Source organism: Nicotiana sylvestris, chromosome 1 (genome assembly GCF_000393655.2).
Source record: "Nicotiana sylvestris chromosome 1, ASM39365v2, whole genome shotgun sequence".
In the NCBI taxonomy this organism is placed as follows: Eukaryota; Viridiplantae; Streptophyta; class Magnoliopsida; order Solanales; family Solanaceae; genus Nicotiana; species Nicotiana sylvestris.
Genome location: NC_091057.1, coordinates 177,280,012 through 177,301,818, shown reverse-complemented (window position 1 = coordinate 177,301,818; position 21,807 = coordinate 177,280,012). Strand labels below are relative to the sequence as shown.

Sequence of the window (21,807 nt, the reverse complement as noted above, 5' to 3'; positions counted from 1 at the left end):
TGTGGAATGAATCTATCCTCAAACCAAGGAATGAAGGACAGAGCAAGTCTCCTGGTAATGGAATGAAATCGTAGGCAGATAAAGCGAAGGAAAAACCAGGGCAAACAGGAAAGAGGAATTCAATTTGGGATGAATTCGGCATTACTAAGCTTTCCAATGTTGGATTCAAGCTGGAATATATTCAACCTAAGTTGTATGGTGAGTCTCGTGTAAGTACAATTGAACTAGAAGATATTTCTAGTGAAATTGAGTATTGGCAGAATGCAATAGTTTGCTATGTACTAGGTGTACATCCTCTTTTTACAGTGATTCAGGGTTATATTAAGAAGCTATGGGCTAAGCATGGTATTAATAAAATCTCTATGCTTAAAAATGGGGTTATACTTGTCAGATTTGATTCTACTATTGCAAAGCAAGAGGTGTTGAACGTATGGATCTGTCACTTTGATAATAAGCCTTTTATTGTCAAAGCATGGAGTCCATATTTGGAATTCACTAGGTAGAAATTGCTCAATGTGCCAATTTGGGGTGAAATTTCCAAGTCTCGACTTTAAGTACTGGAGCCCTAATGGATTGAGTAAGATAGGAAGTTTGGTGGGGAGACCTTTAATGGTGGATCAAAACACTAAAAGAAAGGTAGACCTACAGTTTGCAAGGATACTAGTAGAGGTGGAGTTCGATGCTCAACTACCAGACACAATACTATTTAGAAATGAGAAAGGTCAGCTCATAGAACAAAGAGTGAGTTATGATTGGAAACCAGCATTGTATATCTATTGCCATGCTTATGGGCACGCAAAGGAGGTATGTAGAAAAAAGAATAAGCCAGCTACTCAACATGATAAGGTAGCATTTACAATAGAGATAGTGCAAAAGAAGAAATAGGATAATGAAGCAGGGGAGATGAAAAAAGGGTAAGGAACAGACATAAATGTCTCAGAAACAAGCATCAACTAGTTTAGAATGGATCAATCCTTTAAGAACTGGAAGAGGCCTACCTAAACAGAACCTACAAATTGAAAAATCCTACTCTTATCAAATATTGGATAAGCCTGGAACTGTCAGTCCAGTAGAACCTGCTACTAAAAGTGCCACTGGAGAGAAAAAGGGAGGTGGAATCATATCCCATATTGGGAATGATTAATCTGCTATGTTGGAATGTTAGGGGCTTGAATGCCCCAAATAAGCATAAGGATGTTAAAATCCTCTGCAATGAAGTTAAGGCTGGTATAGTGATCTCGTCCAAGTCACATCTTTATTCGAGGATATGAAACGGTCGATGCAATAGTAATACCCAACAGAGTCGGGATCAAATTCCACATGGAGCTATGAGATTGGGATTTAGGAGTATATATTACGGTATATGAGCTTGAACTATCCTAAATTGCACTTCCACAAATTTGGTTGATTCTATAGCTAAGTTAAACTAAGATTTCAAATAAGTAATTGAAACTAAGAAATTATATTTTCGTTGTTGTTTTCAAATATTATAAAAGTCCCATGGTTATGACCTTCACCTAGGTATTTGCCTAACAGGTTGTAAACTTTAGATCTTGTTTTGTTGGTCGGGGTGTATTATAGCTATCAACACTCAATTACATACCTCTCGGTAAAAGAGTGATTTGGCTTTCTCAAGTCCAACTAGGTATTGAATAAACAGTTGATAAAATGCTCAAGTCGGGTTTTACTATCTCTAGGTTCAACCCTTTAATTAGGACTATCAATCTCTTGATTTCGTTCCAAATTCTTGTTAGCCAAGTTTTCCTAGACTAAGTCTCTCTTTCTCAAGTAGAGACCAAGTCAAATAGGCATGAACTAATGTTGGCAACCATTAATTCTACAATAAAAAACAAGAACAAGGCTAAATAATCAACACCAACTATAAACAAGCTTTAAATTAAATACCTATTAGGTTTCTAGAGTTGGGTCACAACCCTAGCTAGAAATTTAGCTACTCATGCTTAGAGTAAATGAAACAAAAGAAGAAAAGATAATTAAATTCATATTGAAAGAATAAAAAATAAAAATTCAACGTTAAATCACTAAAGTAAGCTAATGTTGCCTAAAGCAGTAAAGAAAAACGGCTACATGAGTTTAGATATTCAAAACTAGACCTAAATTCGTGAAACTAATCTATTTATACAAAGATGAAAATTTCGAACAAAAATTCCCTTTCAGAGGTTCTACGGCGCACAATTCCATGTGCGGTCCACACTTTGCTTGAGTCTTGACGGGATTTGGAATCTGTGGCGGCACAATTCTGGATTGCGGCTGCATGTCTCTTATTCTGTGGTCTGCACAAATTTGAGTGCGGCCGCGTAGGGTCCTTCTGGGGACCGCACAAATCTGAGTGCGGCCGCATAATAATTGTGCGGTTTGCATTTCCTTTTGGCTCGAAATGAGACTTCTCTGAACTTGAGCTCTAACATAGCTTTTGCGGTCGCACAATAATTGTGCGGTCCGCACTTTATACTGAGGCTCTGATCTATTTCCCTTTATATTCTGCGGCCGCAGATTGAATTCTGCAGTTCGCGCGGTTCGCACTTGGGCCTTTGTGCCTGATTTTTGTACTTGCGTTCAGATCACTCCTTTTTGAGTTGGATTTCATCATTATGGCTCACTTTTCAATACTCCTGCAATTAAGCATGTTTCATCAGTTTTTAGAAATATAATTAAATACTTTTGAACTAAAACAAAAGTAAAAAGGCGTTAATAAATAGTCAAAATCCCCACTTATCATATAGTTGGTCTGTTAGAAACTAAAATAAAAAAGGATAAGATTGAACAAATTGTTGGTAGCTTGTTTGGAGGTTGGCACTATATTACCAATCTTGAAGCATACTATAATGGTAGAATCTGATTGACATGGAGGTAGGATTACTATGATGTAGTCCCTATAAGTATAAATGCACAGAGTGTGACATGTGAAGTGATTTACATTCCGCTATAACTGACATTAATTTTTGCTCACAGTGGTGTATACTTTCAATACAAGAGAATAAAGAAGAGAGTTGTGGGATATCATCATGCAACAACATGGACATTGTTCTAAACATTGGCTGATATTAGGTGACTTTAATGCAGTATTAACAGAGGAGGATAGAATAAGAGGAAATCTAGTCACTTTGGCAGAAATAATGGAATTCAGGAATTGTGTGGACTATTGTGGTTTGATTGAACTTCCTCACCAGCGCAATAGGTACACATGGAATGACAAACACTCTGAACAGAAAATATTTTCCAAGATAGATTGGGCTTTCATCAATGATAAATGGCTTGGCATAATGCCAACCTATCAAGCCAAGTTCTTACCTGAAGGAATAAGTGATCATTGCCCCATGCAGTTAACTTTAGAAGGTATTAAGACAAGAAAAAAGAAATCATTTCAATACTGCAATGTATGGGATCAACATCCTTTGTTTGATGCCACTATCAAGGCTGGGTGGGAGGTGCAGATTGAATGGTGCAAAATATTGAGAGTTGTTAAGAGATTGAGGTTGCTAAAGAAAGGACTGAAGCAATTAAACTCTAAGTACTTCAAGGACTTGGTAAATGAAGTAGATGATAGCAGGGAGGAATTAAGGAGAGTTCAGGAGAAGATGCAAGCAAATCCACTAGATAAGGGCATGCAGAAGAAGGAAAGAGAGGTGTATCAACAGTTTAGAAGGATTTCATATATGGCAGAAATATACTTACAACAGAAAAGTAAAGCTAATTGGATAAGATTGGGAGATGATAATACAATGTATTTTTATGCCGTGATTAAACATAGGAGAATGAAATTAGCTACAACACAGATAAGGGAAAAACAAGGCAAATGGCAGAGTGATCCAGATGACATAGCTCAGGTGTTTGTTGAGTATTATGAGAACTTATTGGGACATACTATTAATGCAAGAGTTAAGAGCTATCAGCAGCTTTGTGAAAAGAGGGCCGGTTTTATCCTTAGAACAATAGGTTAGCTTGATCAGACCTTATCTAGGGGAGAAGTCAAGGAAGAAATGTTCAAAATTGACAAAAATAAGAGTCTTGGACCTGATGGCTGTGGGAGTGGGTTCTACATATCAGCATGGGGTATTGTAGGAGCAGACATCACAAAAGTAGTTCTGGAGTTCTTTGATAATGGTAAGCTCCTGAAATAATTGAATACAACCAACATTGCACTGATCCCTAAGGTGGATATTCCAAAGTATACTAGCCAGTACAGACCTATTTCCTGTTGTAATGTCTTGTACAAATGTATATCTAAGATGATATGCAACAGATTGAAGCATGCCATAAGCCACATTGTAGCTGGCAATCAAGCTGCATTCGTTCAAGGAAGATCTATGATTCATAATGTATTTATATGCCATGATCTTTTGAGACATTATCGTAGGAAGACATCTGCAAGGTGCCTTATAAAAATTGATCTACGGAAGGCTTATGATATGGTGGACTGGGGTTTTCTTGAAGATGTTCTGGTTGGATTTGGTTTCCCACAGAGATTTATTCACTGGATTATGGTATGTGTAATAACTACTAAATTCTCTATCAAAGTAAATGGTGAAGGAAATGGTTATTTTGATGGGAGAAGGGGACTAAGGCAGGGAGATCTTATGTCTCTTCTACTATTTATGTTAGTAATGGAAAACCTGTCTAGAGTTCTGTCAACTATGAGTGAACTTCCATATTTTTAGTTTCACCCCATGTGCAAACAGTTAAAGCTAACTCACTTGATCTTTGCAGGTGATCTTATGATCTTCTGCAAAGGTAACCTGGATCAGCTACTAGGGTGGTAGAAGCTTTAAATCATTTTGGTGAGGCATATGACTAATTGCCAATCAGGATAAATCTAATATCTTCATTGCTAGGGTGGATGACTTAACTAAGGGGTAGCAGTTAGAAAAACATGATTCACTCAAGGATCTTTCCCAATTCGATATCTTGGGCTTCCCCTTTCATCTAAGAAATGTAACAAATTGGATTGCAGTCAGCTAGTAGACAGAATAACTAGCAGGATAAAAACTGAATATTCTAAGCAATTGTCATATACAGGCAGATTGCATGTGGTTAATTCTGTGTTGTTCTCCATCTCTAACTTCTAGAGTTCTGTATTCATTATACCTCAGTTAGTGGTAAAAGAGGTGGACAGTATATATAGGGACTACCTATGGGGGAGTACTGAAGACAGGAAAAAACTGGACCTAATGGCATGGGAAAGAATATGTTTTCCTGAAAAATTTAGTAGGCTAAATGTTAAAAGAAGTAAACTATGGAATGTGGCCTTTGTGGGGAAATTATTATGGCAGTTGCTTAATAATAAAGAAGCTCAATGGGTGAAGTGGGTGCATTGATTGTATATGAAGATTGATACTAACAGATGGAATCATAAGATACCAACTGACTGTAGTTGGTATTAGAGAAAAATTAACTCTTTGAAGGAGGACATGTATGGGCCTGAGAAGGGGTGGTGGCTATTCAATAACTAGGAACTACATTGCATTACTAGGGGGAATGCAAAGACTGCATATCGCAAATTTGATATGGAGCAATGTAGCACAACCAAATCACAGGTTTTTCTATGGATTGGAGCTCAAAGGCGACTGTTTACAAGGGAGAGGTTGGTGAAGTTGCAGATTCAAGTAGACAACATGGATTGTTGTTTATGCAAAGAACAAATAACTGAAACCAACCAACATCTATTTGTGGAATGCAACTGGATAAAAATGCTCGTGTTGAGGTGTTGCGATGGCTTGGTGTACAACTGCAAGAAAGGGATATAGCGAGAACAATGAACAAGATTAAAAAGAAAAAATAGAAACAGTTAAAGAAAGAAGTGGTTGCAGCTACAATGGGAGCTCTATTCTATCATACGTGGGAGGCAAGGAATTGGAAGATATTTCAAGGAGTCAATGTAAATATTGCAAATCCTGTAGAATAGATAAAGAAGGAAACATTAGTTAGATTAAATGATATCTATAAGTCTAAAAAGGCAAGTAGATGTAGAGAATTCTTGAGGAATATCACTGATGTGTAGACTTGAGCTGAGATTGAACATTCATGGTACCTTTGAGGGGGTGATTATAATATAAAGTGCTCTATAGGTGTAATCATTTAGTTGATCAATGGCAATATTCACAATGTTACCAAAAAAAAAAAGCTGAAAAAAGGAAAATCACTACAATCAATACTTACCTCAAACCCTCCAATTCCACCGGCTTCCCATTCTAACGGTCTTCATCGCTATTTTCACAAAAAAAAAAAAATTCTCTCATGTTAATTGTGTCATAATCCAAACTAGATTTATATAACGCATTTTGACTAATAGAAACTTCAAAAGACCGTTCTCAATAAAGGCATAAATATTTCATCCACATGCATATAATATGTCAATAGCTTTTACTACATATCTAGATGAAAGGAAGAATCTATGTTAAATTTTATTAATTTTGGTCAAAATCATGTTTTAGAGTTCAAATGCAAACATATCAACTTTTTTCAAGAAGCGCAGGAAGTCCAAGAAGCTCAAGATTGATTTCAAGAAGCCAAGATTCTTTCTTCTTAAAATAAAAATTATTGTTTCTTACAAGAAAGAATAACTTGTTTCTTTTTCTTGATAGGTATAGACTTTCTTTATTATATTCCTTTAGAATAAGGATTTTTCTTTTATTAGGATTCTAGTTTCCTTTCCTTGTAGAATATGGATTTTTTTTGTCTCTTGAGCTGAGGGTCTATCCGAAACAACATCTTTACTCCGTCAGGTAGGGGTAAGGCCTACATATATACTACCCTCCCCAGACACCACTTATGAAATTTTACTGGGTTGTTGTTGTTGTTGTTATCTTTAGCTATTTTATTTCCTTAGTATAATAAAAATTGTAGTCAGTTTTATTTCCTTACTATGATAAAAATTGCAGTAAGCTAGTAGACAGAATAACTAGCAGGATAAAAACTGGATATTCTAAGCAATTGTAATATGCAGGCAGATTGCAGGTGGTTAATTCTGTTTTGTTCTCCATCTATAACTTCTGGAGTTCTGTATTCATTCTACCTCAGGTAGTGGTAAAAGAGGTGGATAATATATGTAAGGACTACCTATGAGGGAGTACTGAAGACTGAAAAAATACTGGCCCTAGTGGTATGAGAAAGAATATGTTTTTCCTAAAAAATTTGGTGGGCTAAATGTTAAAAGTAGTAAACTATGGAATGTGGCTTCTCTGAGAAAATTATTATGGTAGTTGCTCTATGGGTGAAGTGGGTGCATGGATTGTATAAGAAGACTAATACTAACATTTGGAATCATAAGATACCAGCTGACTGCGGTTGGTATTGGAAGATAATTAACTCTTTGAAGGAGGACATGTATGGGCTGAGAAGGGGTGGTGGCTATTCGATAACTTGGAGTTGTATTGCATTACTAGGGGGAATGTAAAGACTGCATATGGCAGATTTGATACGGAGCAGTGTAGCACAACCAAAGCACAGCTTTTTTCTGAGGCTTGGAGCTCAAAGGCGACTGTTTACAATGCAGAGGTTGGTGAAGTTGCAGATTCAAGTAGACAACATGGATTGTTGTTTATGCAAAGAACAAACAACTCAAACCAACCAGCATCTATTTGTGGAATGCACTTGGAAAAAGAATGCTCGTGCTAAGGCGCTGTGATGGCTTAGTGTGCAACTGCAAGAAGGGGATATAGAGAATTCTTGAGGAATATCACTGATGTATAGACTTGAGCTGAGACTGAACATTCACAGTACCTTTGAGGAGGTGATTATGATGTAAAGTGCTTTATATGTGTAATGTCAATGGTAATATTCACAATGTTAACAATAAAAAAAAAAAAGCTGAAAAAAGGAAATCACTACAATCGATACTTATCTCAAACCCTCCAATTCCACCGGCTTTCCATTCTAACGGTCTTCATCGTTATTTTCTCTATTTTTTTCTCTCATGTTAATTGTGTCACAATCAAAACTTGATTTATGTAACACATTTGGACTAATAGAAATTTTAACTAACCAATCTCAGTAAAGGCATAAATATTCATCCACATGCATATAATCTGTTAATAGCTTTTACTACATATCCAGATGAAATGATGAATCTATGTTAAATTTTATTAACTTTGGTCAAGATCATGTTTTAGAGTTCAAGTCCAAACATATTGATTTTTTTTCAAGAAGTCCAGGAAATCCAAGAAGCTCAAGATTGGTTTCAAGAAGCCAAGATTATTTCCTTCTTAAAATAGAATTTATTGTTTCTTACAAAAAAGAATTTCTTATTTCTTTTTCTTAATAGTTATAGACTTTCTTTATTATATTCTTTTAGAATAAGGATTTTTCTTTTATTAGGATTCTAGTTTCTTTTCCTTGTAGAATATGGATTTTTTTTTATCTTCTTGAGCCGAGGGTCTATCGGAAAAAACCTCTCTACTCCACCAGGTAGGGGTTAGGCCTGCATATATATTACCCTCCCCAGACACAACTTATGAAATTTTACTGGGTTGTTGTTGTTATCTTTAGCTATTTTATTTTCTTAGTATAATAAAAATTGTAGTCAACAAAGAAGAGACCTTAGGCCTATATAAGGTGTATTCATGCCTTGTAAAATACAATTCACGTTTTTTATGTTTGCCCTAATTTGCAATAGAGTATTTTTCTTTATTTTGTCTTCTTAATCCTTGTTTTTGGTTCCAAGCAAGGTGGTGATACTCTTGTTTTCAATTGCGTGTGATGTTTCTTTATCATGTTAATTGATTCCAAGTGGTGATTTTAGGAACTTTTAAAGTTTTGCTCATTCAAGAACACGTTTCTTAATCTAAATTCGTTCTTTGATAACATAAAAATCAGAACATTCATTGAAATGGTGCAGCACCAATATTTACTTGTTTTGAACGAGTAATTAGTCTTTTTTATAATTTATATCGTCATCTTTCACCTTATTTTTTGAATCATCAGATTATTAGTCCTAAAGCTTGAGATACATCGTTTCTTTAAATCATCCCACAAACCTAGGTTTTCATTTCAATTCATTTCAAGATCTTGATCCCGATTGGTTGGTTCTTTGTTAACTCGAAGAATCACATCATATTCTCATATCTAAAACTGATATATAACACATCAATTCAATATTTAAATTCTTATAGAAAAGCACTCGTAGTCGATTAATATTTTTTATGTTGATTGCTGAGTTCATTTGTTAGGGTAGCTTGTGCTCAAACTAATTAATGCACTAAACCAAGACACATTTTTCTATGATGTTTTGAAGCACTATATTTATTACTATATCACTAATACTTGTGAACGAATTCCAAGGATTTAAGAAACAAAGAAATATACCAAGACATTAATGTATCACATTGAACATAATACAATTCATGACTGGTTATGAAAGGAATTCATCGACAATTGTATTTCTTCCAAGGTGCGGCCTTTGGTCTCCGGAACCAGTTTCACGACAAACATAATTGTCAAACCACATACTGCTGAAAATATGAAGAATGTTCCTGAAACACCAACAAAAGATAAATTCAGCCAAAAAAAAAACGTCTTGATTATGCAATCGCTCTCTCTTTATAACCGAGAAATCCATGAGGACCAACTGACGTGAAGTTTGAAACTCAGTAACAATGGATCTGACCCTCTATCATTTTCCACTTAGATAACAACCTTTTAGTTCGCATCAGCATTCGAACTCATGACATATATCTAAACCAAAGCCTAATTAGGGGCAGTTCTTTATGCAACCTTTAATTTCTTTCTACTTTCTACTTTCTGTTTTCGTCGTCTGAGGGAGGAGGAAGTGGATATTGATAGACAAGACAATACCTTCAGAGCTCCAAAGCATAAGAAAGTTGAACGAATATGAGACGATCCAAGAACCGAACCAGTTGACTACTGTCACTATGCTTCCAGCTAAACCTTTGACATTAATTGGGAATATCTGAGATCAAAACAGTTAGCTTAAATTGTGTTTGATTTGTGTAGGATCAACATTTATAATTAATGAGGTAAATTTTAGAGCAAGACAAGGGGGCTTGCACTGATGGTAAACAACCTCCACTTCCAACCAAGAGGTTGTGAGTTCGAGTTTCCCCAAGAGCAAGGTGGGAAGTTCTTGGAGGGAAGGATGCCGGGGGGTCTATTTGGAAACAGACTCTCTACCCCTATGTTGTTGAGAAAGAGCAACAAACCTAGACTAGATGCAATTTGATTCCCAAAATCATAACCAAATTAGGGCAAATTTGAACAAAATAGTATACCTTATCTAGGAAATCAATCATTTACTTATCTACAACTTTACAAACTCTACGTAAGTATTCCACAAAATTTCTCATAATTTAGAGATATTTTTATATTTTTAATAATTACTTTTAGTGATTGCATGAAAGGATGAAATTGCATTACCAGTATACCAACAAGTGCCAATAAGGGGCTAGACTTCCAAAGTTGAAGATCCTGCGAACTACATTTTATCAGAAAATGAATCAGACACATAAAAGAACAGAATGATAAGAATTTTAAACGTCAAACCCGTAATAAGAATGACAATCCTACAAGGAAGCAGCCCAAGCATGTGTCTGCTGCAGATACCTAAAGAAAACCTTAAATAAATAAAAGCTATTCATCATAGAGAAATACAGAACCAATAAAAAGAGTTCTAATAAAATATTTTACCAACAGTAATGGACGCCTTCCTGATTTATCCATCAAGAGAACTCCTAAAACTTGCATTGGGATCTGCAGATTTCCTAAAACACTCAAACACTGATAAAGCGAACTCATAATTGATTTAGCGCGTTAAGATAATTAACCTGTACAACCACCATTGCAATTGATCCAATCCGACCGGAAAAATCTGATATATTTTGTATTAACATAATCAAATTTATTTATTTTTCTATTAACAAGAGACTAATGTAACACAAGTATTGGAACATTACATACCAGCTGACTCAAAAATAGAACTTGCATAATATGCAATAGCATTGACCCCTCCAAATTGTTGCAATACAATTAAGCCTACTCCAACCTGAATCGATAGGTAAGGATAATATTTTTATTGATCAGAGAAGATAAAAGATCAATTGTTCGGTAAGAGAAAAATAAAGGTTGTCTTACTATAAGAGAATGTGCATATTTTTTTTGGAATAAATCAATCATCTTAGCCTCGGAGAGTTTTTGAAGAGTTTCTGTGTAATCCTGCAGTACTCAAGAGATGATACAGTTTATTATTTACCTTTCCAGTCATACAAACATCGAAATGGAAATAAAATAAAAGAGATATAAATGCTTTCACTCATGGAAAGTCAGGAACTCACTTTAATTTCAGCAGCTTCTTCTGATATATTGGCATCCTTCCCTCGAAGGCGCTGGAGAGAAGCTTCACATTCTTAATTCTTTCCACTTGCCAGCCTTAGCCTATTGACAAAAACATAGGCAACTAAATTTAAAATAAGTTGAATTAGTCCTGATTAAGATATTAAATTCATTTGCTTGTAAATGAAATGCAGCTTCTATCAGAGAGAAAACTGCATGCTCATTTCTGAATACATCAGAATCTTAGGTTGTATAATCTTACCATCCATCTAGGAGACTCTGGTATGAAAAATAGGCCTAAAAGTTGCATTATACATGGAATAGTTCCTAGAATTATGTCATATATTTGGATCAATAAAATTGTTCGAAGCAAGAGGCTTTTAAAGGGAAAAAGAAAGGAACGAAATTTACCAATCAGAGCCAGTAGGCGCCAGTTGATGATTACTCCAATTACATACATAAGTGATACTCCACAACATATCATTAGCTGAAACATCATAAGCATCCAAGCTCAGTTGCCAGAAATCGAAAATGAAAACTAAAACTGCTGGATTACCTGATTAACTGTTGTGAATGCTCCTCGGAGATTCTTAGGTGTTATTTCCACTATATATACAGGAACCTGTGTGTAGAAAACAGCAGCTGAGTCCTTTACAATATAAGATAAGCTTATTTGTTCCATAAACACGCGATGTATTTACCACGGATGAAATAACGCCAACTCTATACCTCATCAACAACCTCCCAATATCAAGCCAAAAGGCATTCTGTTGACAATAAAAACAATAGAAAGGCAAAGTTAATTTAGAGGAGAAAATGACAACATAAAAGTGAAAATAAGGATAAGATGAATACCCTTCCAAAAATGATTGCAAGCCATCCCACAAGACAAAACATCTCGGAGAAGCCCATTGCCTGCATAATTACACAAAACAAAGGATTGTAAATGAAAGGTTGATGTCCTCTTTAAATTTTTGATATGCTCAAATTTTTTAACCAACAAAACAAAAACTTACACCTCTCCGGGCAAAGAGATCTGCCAGTTTTCCACTCATTACAGCACATATCATTGCTCCAATTGTCCATATTGAACCAAATACAGAGTACTGGAATAGTAACGATTAAAAAAATTAGATTAAAGATTCTCGCAGGCTTCTATGGACAGAGTACACAAATCTTATGTCCTTATCAAATTCTTTGCTCCATGTGAAATGAATACTTCTTGACTGACTTGAATGACGAGGAGAATTGACGCTATTGTTTTTTTGTCAAAATAATATTTTTCGATAATGTTTGGACTGACCTCTGCTACTGAGAGACCTAGCTCCTCTATTATCCCAGTCTGAGCAGGTGAAGAAAATCCCACCTGCATTAGAACGAAACATTAGTTCGGTTTTGGATAAAACCTAGTTATATGAAGCGGCCAACAAGTCATAAGGACTCCACTTCTTATGTTACATACAGAGTTATCACAGAGAAATATATTCATCATGAACATATTGTTGGGAATAAACCCCTTACCAAAATAATATTCACGGTAATAAAGCGGAATAATAATGTAGCACCGAGATACGGTAATTAACAAGAATAAAAGAGTAACAATGACACCAAAATTTTTACGTGGAAAACCCTTCTGAATAAGGGAAAAAAAACCACGACCCCGAGAGGAGCAACTGATATCACTATAGTAAGGAATTTTACAACTTTGTAGGTCGGAGGTAAATACTCCAAAGACCACTACAACACTCAAAAGAAATAACCCTCTTTTGATATTCCCACCTCACTACAATATCGCTCACTCTCTATTTTCCTCACAGACTATTTTCTTATACCTTGTCTGTGAAACCTTACTCTTTCTTTCTCTCTTTGTTGGTGTGAAGAAATGAGAGTTGAAGCTCTCCTTTTATAGCCAAAGCTTCACCCTCTAAAGCCTACAATATTTGACAATTTACACACACTTTTCACAATTCAACAAAGTTGGCTACCAAACCAAAGAAATTCAACAAGGTTGGCTACCAAACCAAACTAATTCAACAAGGTTGGCTACCAACCAAACCAAGTCAACAAGGTTGGCTACCAAACCAAAGAAAACTCTTATTAGGCACATGCCTAATACTTCTTCAATGAGATGGACATCATCAATCTCCCCCTCCAGTCTCATTCATCCAGAGGAGGTAGCACTGTCTTCTAGTTTGAATGCATGCCGACAAGTTCTTTGCATAGCTCGAACTTGTTCCTTGGTACCACCTTGGTCAGCATATCTGCGGGATTCTCACTTGTAGAAATCTTCAAGACTTTTAGAGATTCATCATCTACCATTTCTCGAATCCAATGATATCTCACATCAATGTGTTTGGTCCTTGCATGGTACATAGAGTTCTTGCTAAGGTCTATTGCACTTTGACTGTCACAATAGACGACATACTCCTTCTGATGCAATCCAAGCTCTTGAAGGAATCGCTTGAGCCATATCATCTCCTTGCCAGTTTCTGTAGCGGCAATGTACTCTGCTTCAGTTGTTGAAAGTGCAACGCACTTCTGCAACTTAGACTGCCATGATATAGCTCCCCCTGAAAATGTAAATAAATATCCAGTAGTAGATTTTCTGTTGTCAATGTCACCTGCCATATCAGCATCTGTATAGCCCTTCAAGATTGGATCAGATCCTCCAAAGCACAAACAATCTCCCGTGGTACCTCTCAGGTACCTGAGTATCCACTTGACTGCTTCCCAATGTTCCTTTCCAGGATTTTCAAGAAACCTGCTGACAACACCAACTGCGTGAGCAATATCAGGTCTAGTACATACCATTGCATACATCAAGCTTCCGACTGCTGAAGCATAAGGAACTTTAGCCATGTTCCCTTTCTCCTCCACTGTTGTAGGACAACATCTTCTTACTCAACTTTAGATGACCAGCAAGAGGTGTGCTGACTGGCTTAGCATTCTTCATGTTGAAGCGTTCTAGTACACGTTCAATGTACTTCTCCTGAGATAGCCACAACTTTCTACTTGTTCTCTCTCGAACTATCTTCATCCCTAGAATTTGTTGTGCTGGGCCCAAGTCCTTCATATCAAATGACTTGGACAGATCTCCTTTCAACTTTGCTATCAACCCCTTGTCTTTTCCTACAATTAACATGTCATCCACATACAACAACAATATAATAAAGTTATTCTCAGAAAATCTTTTGAAGTATACACATGGATCAGAATAGGTCTTTAGGTATGTTTGACTTTTCATGAATGAATCAAACTTCATGTACCACTGCCTTGGTGCCTGCTTCAATCCATAAAGACTCTTATTCAATTTGCACACCATGTGTTTCTTTCCAGCTACTTCAAATCCTTCTGGCTGCTCCATATAAATCTCCTCTTCCAAATCTCCATGAAGAAATGCAGTTTTCACATCCAACTGCTCCACTTCAAGATCTAGGCTAGCTGCTAAGCTCAAAATTGTTCGAATAGAAGTCATTTTGACAACAGGTGAGAAAATTTCGTCAAAATCAATACCTTTCTTTTGTTCGAAGCCTTTAACCACCAATCGAGCTTTGTATCTGACCAGCTTGCCATTTCCATCTTTCTTGAGTTTAAAGATCCATTTGCATTTGAGTGATCTTTTACCCTTTGGAAGTTCAACCAGCTTGTATGTGCCATTTTTCTGTAGAGATTCCATCTCTTCTTGCATAGCTTTCATCCACTGGTTCTTTTCTGGATGGGACAACACCTCCTTAAGACTTTCTGGCTCCCCCTCATCACTGATGAGGACATACTCTGTGGAAGGGTACCTGCATGACTCTACCCTTGGCCTCTCTGATCTCCTCAGAGGTTGAGGTTGTTCTTCTCCCTGAGTGGGGTGCTCCACTTCCTCGACACCTTCATCAAGTTGCTCCCCCTGCTCAATAACCTCACCAGGTTGCTCCCCCTGCTCGGCAACCTCGTCGGTCGTACTTTCTGCACTTGTGGGATTGTTAGAAGTAGAAGGAATAGTAACAAAGTTAGGAATTATACCATTCTTCGCCTTTTCTGACATATCAGCAGCAGTTCCAACTTCACTTTCTCGGAAGACTACATCTCTACTTCTGATGACCTTCTTCTTTACAGGATCCCACAGTCTGTACCCGAACTCTTCATCTCCATATCCGATAAATATGCAGAGAATAGATTTATCATCCAGCTTTGTTCTCTGCTCTTTTGGTACATGTGCAAAAGCTCTGCAACCGAACACCTTCAGATGCGAGTAGGACACCTCCTTGTTGGTCCAGACTCTCTCTGGGATTTCAAACGCCAACGGAACTGATGGACTCCTATTGATCAGGTAACAGGCTGTCTGAACTGCTTCACCCCAGAATGACTTAGGCAGTTTAGCCATTCTGAGCATGCTTCTCACCTTCTCCACAATGGTGCGGTTCATCCTCTCGGCTACGCCATTGTGCTGTGGGGTTCCAGGAACTGTCTTTTCATGTCTGATCCCATGACTTGAACAATACTCTTCAAATTCCCTTGAAGTGTACTCACCTCCATTGTCACTTCGGAGACGCTTTAGCTTTCGACCCGTCTCCCTTTCTACTAGAGCATGAAACTTCTGGAAAACTTGAAACACCTGATCTTTGGTTTTCAAAATATAAACCCATAATTTTCGTGAAGCATCATCAATAAAAGTAACAAAATATTTGTTACCGCCCATTGATTCAATTTCCATTGGGCCGCAAACATCAGAATATACTAAATCAAGTATATTCAATTTTCTTTCAGACGATGTCTGAAATGAGACTCTATGCTGCTTACCAAATAAACAGTAGTCACAAGGTTTTACAGTTGTACCTTTGGCATAAGAAATGAGTGATTTCTTGGCAAGAATCTGCAATCCCTTCTCGCTCATATGACCCATTCTTTTGTGCCATAAATCTACAGAAATCTCATCTTGTGCCGCGTTCAATTCACCTTGGCATATTTCTGCATTTGTCCTGTACAACGTGCCACGAGCAACTCCCTTTGCAATCACCAATGATCCCTTAGTGAGTCTCCACTTTTGATTTGCAAAATAACTCTCGTATCCATCTCGGTCTAAAGCAATTCCCGAGATCAAGTTCATCCGCAAATCAGGTACATGCCGCACATCCTTTAGAACCAATGTGCATCCGACATTTGTCTTGATACAAATGTCACCAATCCCCGCAATCTTTGAGTAACTTGTGTTACCCATTTTCACTGTGCCGAAATCACCTGCTACATATCTGCAAAAAAGATCTCTTACCGGTGTGGCATGGTGAGATGCCGCTGTGTCAACCACCCATTCCGACTCTGAACCTGACAGGTGCATGCATTCCTCTTCCTCATTTATAAAGAGGACAACATTATCATTATTTTGCACCATGGCGGCTGTGTTGTCGTCATTCTTCTGGCCACTGGTTTCACCTTTGCCCTTCCTTGGATTTGGGCAATCTCTTTTGAAGTGACCTGGTTGATTACAGTTGTAGCAATTTCTGACTCTTGATTTGGATCGGTTCTTTGACTTCCCACGAGCTCCGGATCTACCATAGTTGTTCGAACTCCTTTGATAACTCCTGCCTCTACCTTCTGTGATGAGAGCCTGTCCTTGATTTTCAGGCTTCTTTCTCATCTTCTCATTGAGTAGAAGAGCCGATGTGACATCTTTCAACTCAATAGTAGTCTTACCGTGCAGGATGGTTGTTGCCAAATTATCGTACGAAGATGGCAACGAGTTCAATAGCAAGATGGCTTTATCTTCTTCCTCGATTTTCACTCCGAGGTTGGCAAGCTGTGTGATTAGTCCGTTAAACACATTTAAATGTGACAAAAAATTCGTACCTTCACTCATGTGTAGGGCGTATAACTGCTTCTTCAGGTACAATTTATTTGTCAGCGTTTTGGACATGTATAGGCTTTCCAACCTTGTCCAAATTCCACGTGCAGTGTCTTCATCAATGATGTTATTTACCACATCATCTGATAAGTGCAACCTGATTGCACTAGCAGCTCTTTCATCCAAGTCAGCCCAATCCTCAGCTTTCATGGTATCAGGCTTTTTGGAATCAACATCTAGAACCTTGTGTAATCCTTGTTGGATGAGCAGATCTCTCATCCTTCTTTGCCATGTTGAGAAACCGTTATCTCCATTGAATTTTGCTACCTCGTACTTTACTCCGGACATTTTTATTTTTCACCAAGTATAGTACTACCGACAGTGAATAGTATTTCAGTGAACGAGCAGAACCTGTGCTCTGATACCAGTTGTTGGGAATAAACCCCTTACCAAAATAATATTCACGGTAATAAAGCGGAATAATAATGTAGCACCGAGATACGGTAATTAACAAGAATAAAAGAGTAACAATGACACCAAAATTTTTACGTGGAAAACCCTTCTGAATAAGGGAAAAAAAACCACGACCCCGAGAGGAGCAACTGATATCACTATAGTAAGGAATTTTACAACTTTGTAGGTCGGAGGTAAATACTCCAAAGACCACTACAACACTCAAAAGAAATAACCCTCTTTTGATATTCCCACCTCACTACAATATCGCTCACTCTCTATTTTCCTCACAGACTATTTTCTTATACCTTGTCTGTGAAACCTTACTCTTTCTTTCTCTCTTTGTTGGTGTGAAGAAATGAGAGTTGAAGCTCTCCTTTTATAGCCAAAGCTTCACCCTCTAAAGCCTACAATATTTGACAATTTACACACACTTTTCACAATTCAACAAAGTTGGCTACCAAACCAAAGAAATTCAACAAGGTTGGCTACCAAACCAAACTAATTCAACAAGGTTGGCTACCAACCAAACCAAGTCAACAAGGTTGGCTACCAAACCAAAGAAAACTCTTATTAGGCACATGCCTAATACTTCTTCAATGAGATGGACATCATCAATCTCCCCCTCCAGTCTCATTCATCTAGAGGAGGTAGCACTGTCTTCTAGTTTGAGTGCATGCCGACAAGTTCTTTGCATAGCTCGAACTTGTTCCTTGGTACCATCATATCACTACAACCATATTCAGTAAAACTTTTAACTTTCTAGCTTCCTGCCATTAATCCATGGAATATTTAACTAGGAAAAAATTACTCAAATTTATAACCAAGAGTTACCGGTCTAGACCACAAGGTTAAAGATTTTATTTACATATTTTAAAATTTAGTTCTAATGGCTCTACACAAGGATTATGCCCTACGAGTTTGGGGCACCTCTGATTAGTGAGATTTCGGGTTTTGAGGAAAGGTGCACGAAAACTCAAATTAATTAGAAATGATATCGTGCATTTCTTTAGGACTATATGTAGCATAAACTTGAACGCATTAGGCAAGTATACTAATGAGTAAAAGAATTTGTTATGTCTATACTTAACCATCTAATATACTTAGCATCGGTTTACAACAATCTGACGCCTTTGTAGTCCTTGGTGCCGTATATTTTTTCACTGTTCACAAATTCATTTGATGAATTGTCTTTTCTTGTCTTTGTTATGATAACCATTCAGTATCTGCTAAACTTTGTCCACTCCCTAAGATGCACAAAAGAGAGATTCTCCCCAATCTGCTCACTTTTTACCTCCTAGTCAATGCTCCAAATGTGGTTCTCCATGAATTAGAAATCTTAAGAGATGTACAAGCAGCAGATCAAGCAAATCAAACTAAGTCAGTAGCAACCAAGCATGAGCTATTAAAAAGTAATGGTCCGCTCATATCCATTAGCTATTTTAAAGAGTAGACTAATGGTTGTCTGCTACTACTAACGTCTAAGAGTAATGGACAGACGCGCGTTGAATTCAGGATAAGTTCGAGCGAGAAAAGTGGTCGTACATCAAATATTCTTCTGGTAATTTGCTAGTTGATGTCATAGTGATGAACCTTTAGTACTAATAATCATTCTCCTCGTCGGTCAATCTTCTGATAAATCATTTTTCATAACTCTTTACAATCTTGTAACTGAACCCACTGAACACATCTTCCATGTGCATGTTAACAGAATAAAATATGACTTCAAAGACATTGAATAAAACTCATAAAAAACCCTGGACCAATACAACTCAAACCATGGGTGGCTTTACGTTAAGGCCCCTAAAGCTTCTGCTTTAGCTCTCCAAGAGTCAAAGGCCCCCCAAAACTTTTTCTATTAATTATAATTATTTATATTAGTAAGGTTTTTTTAAGTTAACGAAATACTAACATTTTATTTCAATACACTACATTGATTTTAGTTATCAAATATTTGTTGATACCCAATTTTTTCCTGTATATTTTCATATATACAAAATACTTTCAAAATAACATATATATATGCATGTATAAGCATTCTCAAGTGTTTTAGTATTTTTTTCAATTTTTAAAGATTTTTAAATCAATTTATTGTCCATTTTAGCAGTATAGAAATCAATAATTATTCCCAAAATTGTCAATTTTGGTGGATAACTTATTTTATTCTCATATTTATACCAAAATATAGTTAAGGTAATTTTTGTATATTTTTACAAATTTATTTGGCATTTAAAAGACTAAATTGCATATAATTGCAATTTTAGCCTACTTTAAGATTTAATAGCATTTTATAATTATAAATTTGGTTACAATATTTTTAATTTAATATTTATATATTATTAACTGACCCTGTACTTTTAATTTAATTTCAAAATCATTTTTTACTCTATTATAAAATAAAAGGGAAAAACTGGCCATTTAAATTTTGGCCTCATTTCGTTTCAATTGTAGCCCCATTGACATTTCAATTTTAGCCCCTAATTGACCCAATTCTGAATCCCAATTGGACCAGCCCAATTTCAATTTAACCCAACCCCTTAACTCGTTTATCCAACCAGCCCGGTTTTCTTTTAATCCAGGTCGTTGATCCTTTTGATCAACGGCCACGATCGTCCCTTGCCTTTTTTAATTCCCATACCCTAACCTAATCCCCTCATTTCATTTGGTTAGCCACCTTTGAATACTCTCCTCTCTCAAAACTCTCTCAAAGGTTCCTGAAACCCTAGCCTCTCTCACCCGTCTCCTACTACAACCTCACCGGAATCCATGGCTTCTCAAGTCATGGATGGCCTGTACTCACCTCCCTTCACCCTTAAATGTTTGGGGTTCGAAGTTTTGAGGTATGACCTCAACGGTGTCCGTTCAGATCTTCTTAGACCCATGGTTTCGAGGAGAAAATGACAACATAAAGGTGAAAATAAGGATAAGATGAATACCCTTCCAAAAATGATTGCAAGCCATCCCACAAGACAAAACATCTCGGAGAAGCCCATTGCCTGCATAATTACACAAAACAAAGGATTGTAAATGAAAGGTTGATGTCCTCTTTAAATTTTTGATATGCTCAAATTTTTTAACCAACAAAACAAAAACTTACACCTCTCCGGGCAAAGAGATCTGCCAGTTTTCCACTCATTACAGCACCTATCATTGCTCCAATTGTCCATATTGAACCAAATACAGAGTACTGGAATAGTAACGATTAAAAAAATTAGATTAAAGATTCTCGCAGGCTTCTATGGACAGAGTACACAAATCTTATGTCTTTATCAAATTCTTTGCTCCATGTGAAATGAATACTTCTTGACTGACTTGAATGACGAGGAGAATTGACGCTATTGTTTTTTTGTCAAAATAATATTTTTCGATAATGTTTGGACTGACCTCTGCTACTGAGAGACCTAGCTCCTCTATTATCCCAGTCTGAGCAGGTGAAGAAAATCCCACCTGCATTAGAACGAAACATTAGTTCGGTTTTGGATAAAACCTAGTTATATGAAGCGGCCAACAAGTCATAAGGACTCCACTTCTTATGTTACATACAGAGTTATCACAGAGAAATATATTCATCATGAACATATGAGATTGATCTGGTACATCATCTCTACTGGCACTAGATATTTATCAAATATCAAGCACATGATGCTTACTGTATCTTCTGTTCTTGCTAGCACAAATAACAAAACAATAATATGCGCTCAATTAGATCATATCACTACAACCATATTCAGTAAAACTTTTAACTTTCTAGCTTCCTGCCATTAATCCATGGAATATTTAACTAGGAAAAAATTACTCAAATTTATAACCAAGAGTTACCGGTCTAGACCACAAGGTTAAAGATTTTATTTACATATTTTAAAATTTAGTTCTAATGGCTCTACACAAGGATTATGCCCTACGAGTTTGGGGCACCTCTGATTAGTGAGATTTCGGGTTTTGAGGAAAGGTGCACGAAAACTCAAATTAATTAGAAATGATATCGTGCATTTCTTTAGGACTATATGTAGCATAAACTTGAACGCATTAGGCAAGTATACTAATGAGTAAAAGAATTTGTTATGTATATACTTAACCATCTAATATACTTAGCATCGGTTTACAACAATCTGACGCCTTTGTAGTCCTTGGTGCCGTATATTTTTTCACTGTTCACAAATTCATTTGATGAATTGTCTTTTCTTGTCTTTGTTATGATAACCATTCAGTATCTGCTAAACTTTGTC

At 36.6% G+C, this 21,807-nt stretch overlaps 1 protein-coding gene and 1 pseudogene across 1 annotated transcript; one reads left to right on the top strand and one right to left on the bottom strand.

The window, feature by feature from the left end:
- Positions 1-931: 931 nt before the first annotated feature.
- LOC104233200 (uncharacterized) lies at positions 932-3,962 on the top strand. Its single transcript, XM_009786555.2, has 2 exons — positions 932-1,112; positions 3,085-3,962. The coding sequence occupies exons 1-2, from the start codon at positions 932-934 to the stop codon at positions 3,960-3,962; spliced, it is 1,059 nt and encodes a 352-aa protein (XP_009784857.2).
- Positions 3,963-9,255: 5,293 nt separating this feature from the next.
- On the bottom strand, positions 9,256-21,151 carry LOC104233201 (sugar transporter ERD6-like 5; annotated as a pseudogene).
- Positions 21,152-21,807: the final 656 nt, after the last annotated feature.

Bases quoted from the DNA above. Each gene is read 5' to 3' on its own strand.
- LOC104233200 (XM_009786555.2), top strand. From the start codon at position 932: ATGTCTCAGAAACAAGCATCAACTAGTTTAGAATGGATCAATCCTTTA. The intron at 1,113-3,084 runs GTGGAATCATAT...ACTTTAATGCAG, and splicing joins CACTGGAGAGAAAAAGGGAG to TATTAACAGAGGAGGATAGA.